We start from the raw sequence: 14,526 nt of genomic DNA, 5'->3' as shown, positions 1-14,526 counted from the left end.
ATATACATGATTTGGAAGAAGGGAATGCAACATAACGGGTACGAAAGACTAAAATTTATGACGCAATTTTCCTTCTTATAGATGGGTAATAACGTGATAATATTGAAAAGTCATACTCATCTATTTTTCATATTCGACGAGTGACTCTTCTAAATTAGTTAAACAAATGAACTAACTTATTTCTAATTTCCTAAAATGAGATACAATTCTAAATGATATGGTCCAAACATATAGAAGGTAAGAGAATAATAGTAGGGAAAATATCATGTAAATAAAAATAACTTAAAAATAGAAAAAAATACATGAGATGCAATAAATGTCACACCTCTCTGGCGACCTTTCCGGTCACAAAATTTTACGAAAATACTCCTCCACTTGATTTTTCTCATAGAATTCATTTTCGACCTTAGTTTTTACAAAAAACGAACGAAAAGTGCTCAAAAGAGCCATTTACAGCCGAGTTTTATTTTTTAAAAATCCATCGAATCTTCACTAAAATTCATAAAAAATATAGCAAAACAACCCTTATGAAAGTACAACACTACTACACGTTCAATTTAACAACAAATAGTAAGGAAAATGATGAATCAAAGCAAAACAATAGTCCCAACTTTAAAAAAAACTTGTTTCTTGCTTTCTAAGCTAAACACTCAAAAATTTTGAAGAACAGAATATTTTCCAGGCCTTATTCTAGCTATAACCGGCTATTTTAGCAAAATATGTACAGCGAATTTACTCTTTTAATTCAGTTCGTCATTTAGACATTTTTTCAAAAACTTAACATGTGTACACAAAACTCATTTTTCTTTTCTTAATCTTGTTCTATGACTTGCCCGATGTCCCAACAGCACAACAACAACAACAAATACCAGTAAGAGCAAGAGAAAAATAAGCAACAAAATATGCACTTAATGTGATTTTAAAAAGCTGAAAATAACCTTAATGAAAGTTGCAGTCCCTTGATTAAAATTTTTGGAGAAATCCTCAAGCTTCAACCGTCTATTCGCTTGCTATCTTTACTTCCTTCTTTCACCTTTCTTTGCTCTGAGGATGGGTGTGTGTGACAGCCAAGAGAGAAAAAGAATTGAGTGATGTATGTGTTTGTGTTGGCATGTTGTGCTGTGTGAGTAAGAATAGAGGGAGAGCCGAGAGAGCTTTTTTTTTCTCTTGGTGAGTTGTGTGTAGTCTTGAAAAAATTCAAAGAAGTCAAGAGAGGTTTCAGGGGTTAAGAGTTTGTGGGACAAAAAATTCTAAAACCTTGAATTGGTGGATAGGATAAAGTAAGATTGTGTGTCCCATTCCCCTCCCTTTGATCCATTTTTAGTAGGTGTTAACGAATAGAATTTGGATGATGAGTTGTCCTTGTACCAGCCAAACCTTGAGGAGAAAGAAAGAATGAAAAAATTTTAGCTTGGGCTTTTGGTTGGGTTTTGTTTGGATTTTGTGTAGATTTTTTAGTAGGTTTTGTGGTTGGGTTTGGATTTTCTTCTATTGGATTTGAAACACAAAGAAAAAAAAAAAAAACTCTACAAAAAATTTTTAATTTTGAGCATCCATTGTTCTTTTGATTTTTTTTGCACAAACTTACAAAACAAATATTAAAATAATTATTCAAGCAATTTAAGTAAAAAATAGTACACTTAAAATTAAGAAAAATTTAGTGTCTACAATCGGTATTGAGTTGTTTCAGAATCTAATCCTTTGTCTTGAGGCTCATTTTTTGTTTGAATTTACGTTGCTTTTATTTTACAGGTGAAAATTTTGGATCATTTGGTAATTTATAAATCACTATATCAGTGGAGGTTCCTGATATATCATCATATGACCATGCAAATATATCTTGAAACAAAGTTAAGAACTCAAGCATTTCCTCATTTTGCTTCTTCTTCAAATGAATGTTGATTTTGATTTCTTTAACCTCCGTTTTAGTGCCAATATTTATGATTTCTATTTCTTATAAGTTTGATTTGAATTTCTCTTCGTATTATTCTAAATTCCTTGAAACCGATTTATATTCTTTCTCAGTATCGCTCTCATTTTGAATTTCTGATTGCATGATTTCAAGTTTGCAAGAGATATCAAGGTTGCGGTCATAAAATTTCAAAATGGCAACATTTAAAGGGTTAAAAGATTTTATTTGTGGCCATCTGAAAATAAAATAAAACACACATAATAAATAAATAAATAAATAATAATTTAAAATACAAGAAAATCTTTCATTCCATTGAGTTCAAGAATTGATTGAAACTTAATAAAACAGCAAATCTACAGATTGTAGACACCAAATTTTTATTTTATTTTATTTTGCAAAAATGATAGTTAGTTTATTATTATTATTTATTTTATTAAATTAGATTCATCATTTTTCTTTTTAAAAAATATTTTTTGCATTAAATTTCTGAAAAAAGAAAGTTCTCAAAAAAATTAAATTTTTAATCTTTGCAAATTAATTTTTAACACTTTATTTACTTTAACTTTTACCTTGAAGAGTAAAAAGTAAGTAAAAAAAAGTAAAGTAAGTAAAAAAAAAAAAGTAAAAAAGATAGCTAGGTGGAATGTATGCAAATGAGCCATGTGTTTTATCATTTTGCACACCACAACATTTAGGGGGAAGTGGCAAGGACAGGTGGAAGATAGGGGGGAAAATCTGGAGCAAAAGGAAAAAATCTGGAACAAAAAGAAGGAAAAAAGGCTAGAGGGGCAGCAGACAAAGGGGCAAGAAAACAACAAGAAACCGAGAGAAGAGAGGAGAGATTGAGAGAGGGTAGCGGCTGAAGAACCAAAAAAGGGAGGAACAAGAGAGAGGGGGCGGGGAGAGATCAAAAAAGGAAAAACAACAAAAGAGGAATAAGAAAAGAGAGCTGCGGGGGGAGGAAAAGGGAAAAACCGAAAAGAAAAGAAGAACAGAAAAGTAGCAAAAGAAAACCAAGGAACAGAGGAGAAGCCGGAGCTGCTGTCGCTCGCTGAAATCATCCACCATCACCGCCGTCGGAACTTCGAAAAGCACTGTAAAACCTTGTTCCTTCCTTTCCTACGTTTGATTTCTGCTAATGAATATGTGGAACTATGTGTCATGGAGCGAGCTAAATAAAAGAAGGCCACGTGTTTGATTCTTATTGGTGTAGTTAGGAGTTTGTTAGAAATTGATAGGTTTATAAGCAGGCATCTCTGCTTCGTTGTAATCAGTTTTTGGAATTATTCCCTCAGATTCGTCTGAATTAACTTGAGAAGCAATCCTCATTTTTCCCTCCCAAATTTTCCTTCAATCTTTCCCCTTCTTAGCTAAATCCATTATTTCTGTTCTTGTAATTTGTTTTCCAGATTCAATTAATGAAAGTTGAAGTTCATTCGTTCACTATTTCATTGATTCATCATTAATTGGTTTCCTTCATTTGAGCTTAATTCCTTATGCTTCCTGCAAACTCTGGTTTCTCTGGTTTCTGTACCATAACAGTGGTATCAGAGCAGCTACGATCCATCTGGATTTGGCTGCTTGATTAGAAATCTTTCCTCCTAATTTTTCCTTCACTTCTGATTCACCTTCATCCCTATCCATCTTCATCTCTTTTCTGACCAATCAATATATATATATATATATATATGAAGACCCTTGAAGAAACTAACGTAGTAGAGTACTATGAGGAATTTGAAGAGTGGAGAAACGAGATGTTGGCTTTGAAACCAGAACTCAGTGAGGAATACTTTATTGATGGTTTTAACTTTGGGCTTGATTGGAATATCCAGATGAAGCTAAAGGGATTTAGGAGTCCACCCAAGATCTTGTATGAAGCATATCTCCGAGCAAAAATCAAGGAAGCCGTGATGGAGAAGCATGATTCTACTCTTGATTCACCAAAAGGAGAGCAGCTTATGAAAGAAAATGAGGGTATAGAGGCTGAACACAATGATATAATCACTAACTTGAAGGATGAAAGTGTAGTCAACCACATGTTTGATGGGTTGTGCCAAAGGACTCCAATGGATTTTTTAGAGGAGAACCAACATAAAACATTAGCAAGGGAATATCAAGAAGAAAAAGCTAAAAACCAAGTGTTTGATAGATTGGCTCACAACGATTGTGTTATCTCTCAAGGGCTTAGCTATGAATTGCTTACAGGGGAGCTAGGTTGGCAACAAGGCTCTATAGACAAGGAAATATTTAACTCTGCTTCACCGCTCCACTGTCCCAGAAATTGGTCTTCGGTCAGCCGTGAGGTAAAACAAAAGTTCACTGAGGTAAAAATCAATTGGAATCAGTTATCTTGTAGTGGTTATCGGTTTGGAAACTGTTCTTCATATCTAAAATCTATGTTATCATCTAAACTTGTGAAAATGGATAATGATGAACAAAAGCTTGATGGTGCCGTAAATATTGTTCCTTTGCAACAAAGTAGACCACTTAATGATTTGATATTTGATCCTGGGGGTGGTACTAAAATAGAAATGAACAAAGACTGTAATGACTCCAAATTTGGTGCGGTTTCAATGCAAGGTATATTTTACATAGCAATAGTTGAACACCTCGCTTGCTTGATCCAAGGGTTGCCTAAATTAAGTAAGGACTACAATCCTAATGTTGCTGTGGATGAGTACTGCTCAGTGTCTTCATTTTGGATAGTGAAAAACATTGCACTTGGGGTGAAAAAAGATGCAAATGCATTCATTTTCGTGTTCAACCCTGGTGAGGTTATCTTGCTTGAAAACTTCAGCAATGGACAGTTGAAATATGTACAGGAGTGCAGCTTCAAATTGCTTGAAAGAAGATGTCCACAGAAAGGAGAAGTAGAGAAGTGTACAACAGTTATCTATGGTGTCCGCATTTCCATTTTGCAACTTTCTACTCTTGCTATATGTGGTCACCAAAGTAAAATTGTGATTATGGAGGTTGGGGAAAGTGAACTTCTTAATGAGAAATCTTCCCAATCTTTGTTATGGTGTAGTCAAATTGACTTTAGTAAGGATAATAACACATTGGTTTACGGCATATTACCAGCAATAGTGTTTCAAGATAGGGATATCATACAGGTACATGCACCAGTGAAAGCTATATCAGTACTTGCTAATTTCTTGGAATTAAAAGAGGGAACCAATAGGTACTTTGGTCTGCAATTTCTGGCTAGCTTGGCCTGTAATGGCTACATAGGAATTCTCCTATCTGTTTCAAATCCAGGAGTAACAGCAGGACTTCTAACCTTGCTCGGTTGTGTTGATGCTAACCTGCAAGACCTTTTAAAGGCAGTAGAGAAATTCCTTGGTTTGCATTATCCGGATCAAGTTGCTCTTAAAAGATTATATATGGTTGGTGGTGCTACTTCTAGAATTTCAGCTCTTGTTGCTCAGCTAAAACTAATTCCAGGACCTGATTTTGAGAGTGATGGGCAATTTAGAACTTTAAAGGTTGTAAACATTTGGAGCCACAAGGCCTGGCTGACCACCAAACTTGTGAACTCCCAATTCCTTTACTTGATTCTTTTGTTTCAGATATGCAAAATTTGGCGGCTGAACTTCTTTTGCACGTGCTTATGGAAGATCAATTTCAGAAGAATCAGCAAGCTTTGTCATTTTCTTATACTACTTGCTTGCTGCGAATTGCCAAATATCAATCTGAAGACTTTGTTTGGAAGCCTGGAACTTTGTTTGACATCCTTGAGGACAAGGATTGTTTAAGGGGGAGGCTTTGTCATGGAGCGAGCTAAATAAAAGAAGGCCACGTGTTTGATTCTTATTGGTGTAGTTAGGAGTTTGTTAGAAATTGATAGGTTTATAAGCAGGCATCTCTGCTTCGTTGTAATCAGTTTTTGGAATTATTCCCTCAGATTCGTCTGAATTAACTTGAGGAGCAATCCTCATTTTTCCCTCCCAAATTTTCCTTCAATCTTTCCCCTTCTTAGCTAAATCCATTATTTCTGTTCTTGAAATTTGTTTTCCAGATTTAATTAATGAAAGTTGAAGTTCATTCGTTCACTATTTCATTGATTCATCATTAATTGGTTTCCTTCATTTGAGCTTAATTCCTTATGCTTCCTGCAAACTCTGGTTTCTCTGGTTTCTGTACCATAAGACTATGAGGATTATGTGACTTGTTTGTTTCTCTTCCTATTTTGATTAAGATTTTACTGTCTTTATGAGGTTTCTGTGTTGATTTTGATTGTGATTTCTGTCACTGTATGATGGATTTGGTTGGGTTGGTGCAAATTTTGGGTTGGCTATAATGGAATTTTAGTATGTATGTTAAACATTTGTTAATGCAACTAACCTATTTGAAGAAATGCCCTAACAAAAACCTTGAACCAAAGGAATAAATCTCATGAATTTCTGTATGCGTGTGAGAGGAACTCCGGCCAGTTAAAAGCTGGCCAGAGCCCGTGAGTTCGCTAGTTGGGGGGGGAGAAGCCAAGAAATTTTGGAGTTGAATTTTCCATTTTGCTGTTTTTTGTATCTTACAATGGTTTAGTGTGTATTTGTGCGTATGGGGTGAAGAGAGATAACTCCAGCCAGTCCAAAGCTAGCCAGAGCCCGTGAGTTCGCCAGTGGGGGGGAAGCCAAGAAATTTTGGAGTTGATTTTTCCATTTTGCTATTTTTTGTATCTTACAATGGTTTAGTGTGTATTTGTGCGTGTGGGGTGAAGAGAGATAACTCCAGTCCAATGCCGGCCGGAGTGACGATTTCCAGTTTTCGGTGAAGTCTCGGTAGAGAATAAAATAGCAACAACAATATTGAAGCTCTAATCGCTTGAAGAAGATGACATATTTAATGGGATTGCAGCACAACTCCCTTACTTTTCCCTTATTTTGTAATATGACCCTTAAGTTCCAGTGGTTTTCAGATTGACCTAAAATCTTTAGATTTCTTTCAATTAGGTCCTTAATTTAATTGCAAATAGGTCCCTAAACTTTATTTTTATTTGATTTTGAATCCTTACTTTTGTAATAATTATAATTGGGCCTCAAAAACTTTCTTAATTTTTGTAATTAAGTCCTTGTTTGTTTGATTTCTCAAATAGAAGTTGCTTTTATTTTTTAAATTATTTATTATATTCCATTTGAATGCCTAAATTGATAGATTTCATATTTATTTCCATTTCCTTATGGTTATTTGTTAATTAAATTGGTGCATTGTTCATTTTTTGTTAATTTTGGAGTTAAATAGGGAAAATCCAAACCCAATTAGCTACTACTTTAAGGAGAAGTATTTTCTTTTATTATTTAAAATCTTTTATGTGCTCCTACGTGTTTTATGTGTAATTGCATGGCTTGAATGTTTTATTTATTTATTTACTTGTTTTATTTTAAGTTTTATAAATTTAATTTTGATGATTATTTGAGAGGCATTTAAATGCCAAATTGTAATAGATAGGGATTCAAGACATGTATTTAGATAGACTATGTAATAGATAGGTTTAATTCTTACCAAATGTGTAATTAGTTAGATAAGTGTAATAGTTAGGTTATTATTTTATTCTTTCCCTCCTTTTAGATTGTAATTAGGCCTCGAATGTAATAGTTAGGTCTCTATTTGCTTTTATTTGTTTATGTGTTTGCATACTTGTGTGCTTATGTGTTACTCGCTTTCTTAGGATCTTTGCATCTAGATATTATGTTTATGTGTTATGTGCTCTATGTGCATTATGTGTTTACTTGCTTTAATTGTACTTTATATGATCGATTTAATTATAATAAAAACATGACGTCACTACATTAGTCCAACGTTAGTTGTAGTCTTTCTTCCCCCGATTTCTCACTAGTTCAACGCTAATAATAACTTATAGATATGGGCTAGTCCAATGCTAGACCCTTAGGGACCGTCTGCGCGCTAAATCATGTTTGTATGGCAATCACTACATTTCATACACATTTTTTACTTTTTAGGATCTTTATCATTTTTGCATGATATTTCCTCTATATGTACATCCCTCATCCCTATGTGTGAAACATGACATGTAGACTTGCATTCCATTTAAGAAAATTAGAACTAGATTAGATCATTTGCTTGATTAGATAAGAGTCATCCTTTAAAATATGGGATATGGACGAGTATGGCTCCTTAACCTTAGTACGCTCGTATCTCCTCTATAAAAAGGAAAATCTAGTCACGAATCTTAGTTTACCGCACCCGTTATGTTACATTCCTCTTTTTTAGGTCATATATACTTATATATTATAATTTTTCTTTTCTTCGAATTGCACTCTTTGCATATTTGTGACCTCTTCTAAGAATCATTTTGAGCATTACAATTAATGTGATTCGCACCAATTAAACTTTGAAGAGATATTTCGACCCTCTCGATATCCATTAGGTTTAGGTTTGCATCCATATAGTAGCATCCAAATGTGATAAGTTTTATAGGTTAAATTAAGAAAATTTTCAACTAAATCACGCAACTAACCTTGGCTAAGCTGAAAGGGTGCATTGGATTTTATCCTTGTCTTCCCTTACTTCAACCGTGACTCCCGAACTCCTTTCTCTTGTTTTTCAAAGATTTGGAGTCGTTTAAAAAGGGTTTTCCCTATTTTTTATTTAAAATTCTTTTTGGATGACTTGCTACACCTTAACTCAATACCAAGTGGCAATTCCTATTTTTTTTCTTAAAAACCCTTTTTAAATTATTATGTGGGGCTAAAATCGTTGCACTTTTAAATCTCATTTTAGACCCCTTTTCTTTATTCTCTAAAAATCAAAAACTCATTTTTTAATCAAAATTAATCAAAAAATTCATTTTTTATAAACGCGTAATCTTATTTTTCAAAAATACGGTGCGATAGCTTGGCAACTCCATTGGGAAATTTTAGAGAGTCCGAGCACTTGATTTAGACGATTCTTTTTTTTTCTAATATTTTTACATATCACATTAGGATGTTTTAGGTTGCATTCCTTTTTATGATTTCTTGCATTTCACACGCTTAAACGTCTTGATATCCATGTATATGATGAACACTTTGTTTATTTACTTTCATTTACTTATGTTTACGTATTTGTATTGTGTTTTGCATCTTGGGGGGAGGTAGTCACCCTAGAGCCTTCACCCACATTTGATGGTATTTAATCCTTTTCTTCAAAAGGAGCACTTCATACGTTCATATGTTTTTATTTTATAACTCATTATTTCTTTTTACATTTAGTGGCTGTCACATCACTCCACCCTATTAGGATTCGGATCGATCCATTTGAACATGTGGCCATGGCATGACGTGCGCGTAGCAATGATCGATAAGGAAGGGTATATACATCATTTCATAATTTAGAGGAATAGAAACACGAATTAGGGTTATGTTTCATTGTTCTTCTACTTCAATATTTCACTCCGTCTCTACATCTCCGTCACAGCCCATAGCCACCAACAATCCACACCACTACTAAACCATTGCTCACAGCTCTAGCCATCACCGCAAGCTTGGATGTCCAGCTATCTTTGCTCTCCACAAAAAAAAACTACAAAGAACCAAAGATTCGAGCCATTTGTCACGGTCAACCACCACTACCGGAAGCTCCTCCATTTTTCATGGCCAAGACTAGTCACTGCAACCTTGGACCTCCAGCCACCTCTGCTTTCTAGTCTCCACCAAAAACCACCACAAGGAACAAGAAAGTTTTCCATTTCTCATAGTCAAGTGCCACCATTAGCAGCTCCTCCATTTTTCATAGCCAAGACTAGTGGACCAGCTATCGTTCCACCCATTGTAGCAACCATTGACTAGTGACCAGTCCAATTTGGTTGGTTTTGCAAAACCATAGTGATTTCTAGTAAATAGAAATTTTCTTACTTATGCAAGATTTCTGATAATTAGAATTTTTGGTTACAATGGTGCTTTGAGTGTTATGTTTAAAGCCTGCAATTTTGTGCCACTTGTGTCAAACGGTTTATCAATGCTAATATCTAGCTATTGGAGTCAGTCTAGCATTCAAATATTTCAGGCATTTTGGATTTAGAATGTGCTCCAATATAAGTATGTAATATCCTTGGGGTGTCTATTTCTTGTATACTTGTTTGGTTGTTTGTTTTGAACACCTAAAGCGTAAGTTTAAGACAACAATTGATCAGCACTCTGACCATGAACCAAGAAGTTGAGCTCATTTGTATTTTGTATAGGATTTTGCTATTCATATGCTCTTTCCACTCATTTTGTGGAATTTCATAAATGATCCTCTGTTTTGAAGATGCTAGCTATGCAAACTTTTTTAGGCTCTTCATTTTGTGCCCATTTACTTTACAGCTGTTTTGTCTACTATAGAAAGTCTAATCCAGTTATGCAATACATAGAAAGTCCAATTTAGAGATTTATAGGTTTAAGATTTGGCTATTTTAACTCTTAATACTAACTCATATCATAGTCCAATGTTATGATTTTATTCTAATATAGGAGTAGAACTTTTACTGCTTGATAATACACAGTTACTTTCCTTTCTTTTGTGGATCATGCTAACAGCAAATTGATTGATTTTTTTCTTTAAAAAATAAGTATGTATAGTCCTCCATTTCATTCACGCCAAGGATCATCATCAAGTCCTGTTATGGAGGTTGGAAATAAAGTTGTAGATCAAGGACTTGAGGTGAAGGAAAATGCTAATGAGATGAGTGAAGAAAAGTTGGAATTAGATATCTTAGAAGGGCTGAATGAAGAAACAGAAATGGGCCAAAAAGGTCCTGATGAAGGAGCAAGACTAATTGAAAGAAAAAAAAAAGCAAAGGGAAAAGAAGTCAACAATATGGGAGGATATGACACTGGTAAAGCAAGTTGATGGAACATTGAAAGTGCAGTGCAATCACTATAAAGAGTTGTTTGTCAAAAGTGCATCTAGAGCCACTTTTCAGCACAAGCGTCACTTGAAAAATTGTCTACAAAAGAAGTTGGCTCTTGGGGAGGAAAACCGAAAGAGGCAAGAGGTCTTATCTTTCATCGAAATATATGTGCATTAGGAGTAATGTCCCACCTTCTCACATAGGAATAATTATTACCGATGCTTTAAGTAAGTGGTTTCTTGAGTGGGAGATTACGAATAAGGTTTCTATTATAAATGTAGACAATGCTTCTTATAATGATGTATGCATTAGGAGACTTAAAAAAGATTTTTCTCTAAGAAAAATGTTAAGCATTGGAGGAAAATTTTTTCATGTTAGGTGTTGTGCACATATACTTAATTTGCTTGTTCCAGATGGGCTTAATCAAATTGTTGATGTGATTGATGTTGTTCGAGGGGGGATCAACTATTTGAAAAATTCAGAGTCTCGTCTCAATGACTTTGCCAAAATTTAAAAAAAGAAACAGCTTCAATTGCCTTTTAAAAAGCTCATTTTGGACTACTCAACTAGGTGGAATAGCACCTATTTGATGTTAGATTCAACTCTAGAGTTTAGGGGTGTGTTTTCAAGATATGGGGACATTGATCCTGGGTTTCACTATATCCCATGTGAGTATGAGTGGATGACAATTGAAGAAGTACGTAAATTTTTGGGTATTTTTTTATGAGATCACCAATATTATTTTTGGATCTGATAACCAACTGCTAACCTTTTCCTGTAGCGCTGTATAGGATTAAGGAGTTGTTAAATGAAAAAGCTCTCATCTTTTTCGATCATATTAGTTCTATGGCTGAAAGTATGGCACAAAAATATGACAAGTATTGGGAGGAAAGCAACACCTTGATGTCTTTGGGTGCCATTCTTGATCCGACATATAAAATGGTTCTTGTTAATCATATTTTTCCAGTTATTTATGGCAAGGATGCAGCTTCTAAGTGTATTGATGAGATTAGATGCATTCTTTATGAACTCTATAATGAATAGGTAGATGCATCTCATCTCATGGTGAGCAACCAGAAAAGGAATTTATGAAACAAAAACATGCAGAAATTACAAGTCTACCCAAGGGGCTGCCAAAAAGCTTGGAGTTAATGTTTTAATTGCGAAAGAAAAATTTCAAATGATTGTTAGTGAAATTGACAAGGCTCCCCCTGAAAAATCAAATTTAGATGTCTATTTGGAAGAGGGGCAAGTATGTTTGCAATGAAAATGCAAATCTTAATGTCTTGGGTTGGTGGAAAGGGGAAAGGCAGAGTTTTCCTATATTGTCAAAGATGTCAAGTGATGTACTCGCTATTCTAGTTACAACTGTGGCCTCCGAATCTACTTTCAATGCCGATGGTAGAATAATCGCTGATCGGCATGTTTCTATGTCGGTTGAAATGGTGCAAATGTTACTTTGTAGCAATGATTGGATCTGCAATCATCATGGGTTAAAAACAAGTCTCGTGTAAGTAAAATATATCTTCTGCTATTAGTTTATTTTGTACCTCATTTTACCATATTAGTAGTTGTAACTTTCTTGTTTTCCTTTTGTAGGAACCGCTCGATGTTGTTGAACCATCTACAATTGAAGAAATTGATCTTCCTAACATTTGAAGGCTATGAAGCTGGACCTTTCTTGTAATTTGGGAAGCTGGACTTGGTCAAATTTTAGTTATCTAGCATTGTTTTATATAGTTATTTGGCTGGAGTTTGTGTATTTGTTGAATTGAAAAGAATTTTATCAAATCCTATTTGGTTGGAGTTCGTGTATTTGTTGACTTGAAAAGAATTTTATCAAATCCTATTATGGCTGGCTGGCTTGTTCCTTGTCAATTCATTCCTAACATATTAATTTGTGGTTGTGAATGGCAACTTAGCAAGTTTTGTTGACTTTTGGATAAGGTGTGGAGTTTGTTTCCTAAACTTGTATGATTGAATCGTGGCTTTTGCATGAATATCACCAAAATGGACATTAAAACTGTTTGACAGATATTTCAAACTCGAGTTCGTGCGAGCTCGGCTTATATGTGCTAAAGGAGTCAAGGACGAGCTCGAGTTAGAGTCACAAGTCTCATTTGGTGAGCTGATTTTGAGCATACTTCAAGATTCACCCACTTTGTCACGCGAGCTCAAGCCTGGCTCGATAGAAGCACGAGTCGAGTTCGACAATTAAATACTCGACTCGACTCGACCAGCTCGATTAACAGCACTAACTGCGGCATTATTTTTTCCTATCCATGCCTAAACCCGAACTCCGCCTGGACCTAACAAACCCTCACACATACTAACACAAATGATCAATTAATAGATTTAGTGTAACTACATCTTAATTTTGTTTCCTAAAATAAATATTTTTTTCTAAAGTAGTTCAAAATTACAAACATTTTTTAAATTTTCATAAATGACTTTCAATACTTAATTTTCATTAGGAATATTTAAATACATAATGATATTTACCTACTTTTATAGTAAAATGAGAAAAAATAGAAGAGATTCAAACACATACAACTTTGGATGTTGGGTGTAGTGTGGATAATCTTTCTGAAGGAATTAGAATTGGATGACATAACTTTATGCTTTCGATTCTTAATTCTTACATGCATAATTTTCAATCTTAAATTTATTATTTGAAAATTGTATCTGTATTAGATTTACATAATTTTTTCAATTCCATTCTTTCTTCTTTTTCAATTCCCCTCCTTTCGTGATAGGAGAGTTGATAAATGACAAATTTCTAAACATTTAGCTGAGCCACACCTCCAGCACCTGCAGAATTCCCTGCATGCATTTGTGGATTCGCTTTCGCCAACAAAAAGAATCGGCATAATTTCATATGGACGAACAGTCTCATTATACGACACCGTTTTCTCTGTTGATTCCACGGTCAACATCGATGGTTCCAGGGGAGTGAACTGTGCGTCTAGGTACTCCGCACTTGTTGACAACTTGACATTGCACGCACCTCTTGAATGAAGTCATTTATTCAAACAAGGTGGCATTTGGAGGTTTCGAAATAGTAGAGATTCTGCTCATGCCCATGAATGAAGCTCTTTTTTTTTTTTATTAAGTTTTTAAAAAGCTCAGAACCTTGAGGAAAGTTTTATTCTTAGTTCAAGTCAAAACATGCAGAAGGATGCACTTTCCAAATCCAATGCTGCTTATAAACTACCTCCAATGCACTTGAATCATGACGTTAAGGACTAAATACATCAAACTTGTGAAGTTAGCAAGTTGTTTAAAAGCAGCAGGGATGAGGATATCTTGTGGCAATGCAATGAACAAATTGATGTTTTAGCAAAGTTTGCCAGTTTGAGTTTCAGCAGCCTATGAAGCTGAATTTTGTGCTTCTTAGCAACAACAGTAGAAAAATTTTACATTGAATATTTGGTGGCACTTCCACATTTGACAAGTGATCACATGAAAAAGCACATATCTATGACTTGTGGAACGAACACAATATTGCAGATATAATACAGAGAGCAACATAATACTTGCACAAGTACACAAGTAGAAAGAATATGTTAATAACAGGCCTTTCAATTGATAATCAGAAACTGAGATTTTTTTTTTTTTTTTTTTTTTGCAGAGTCAGAACTCAACATATCTGAGCAACTTCTGCACTACTATAACTGGTTATTTGAGCAGCATAAAAAAATCATTATTTCACAAGAATCAGGCATTTCAATTGATCATCTGACCTGTGAAGCTTATCTTCACATAGTTATAAGTTATAACTACCATC

General features: G+C 34.5%; 1 protein-coding gene across 1 annotated transcript; it reads left to right on the top strand.

Moving 5' to 3' along the window:
* The first annotated feature begins 2,603 nt into the window (after positions 1-2,603).
* Positions 2,604-6,972, top strand: LOC140007674 (uncharacterized). The gene is made up of 2 exons (XM_072050657.1): positions 2,604-3,008; positions 3,745-6,972. The coding sequence occupies exon 2, from the start codon at positions 3,745-3,747 to the stop codon at positions 5,665-5,667; it is 1,923 nt and encodes a 640-aa protein (XP_071906758.1). The 5' UTR covers positions 2,604-3,008; the 3' UTR covers positions 5,668-6,972.
* Positions 6,973-14,526: the final 7,554 nt, after the last annotated feature.

The sequence above is a fragment of the Coffea arabica genome, chromosome 5c (genome assembly GCF_036785885.1).
Source record: "Coffea arabica cultivar ET-39 chromosome 5c, Coffea Arabica ET-39 HiFi, whole genome shotgun sequence".
Lineage (NCBI taxonomy): Eukaryota > Viridiplantae > Streptophyta > Magnoliopsida > Gentianales > Rubiaceae > Coffea > Coffea arabica.
Note: the sequence above shows the minus strand (reverse complement) of the source record. Positions and strands in the feature narration are given on the sequence as shown.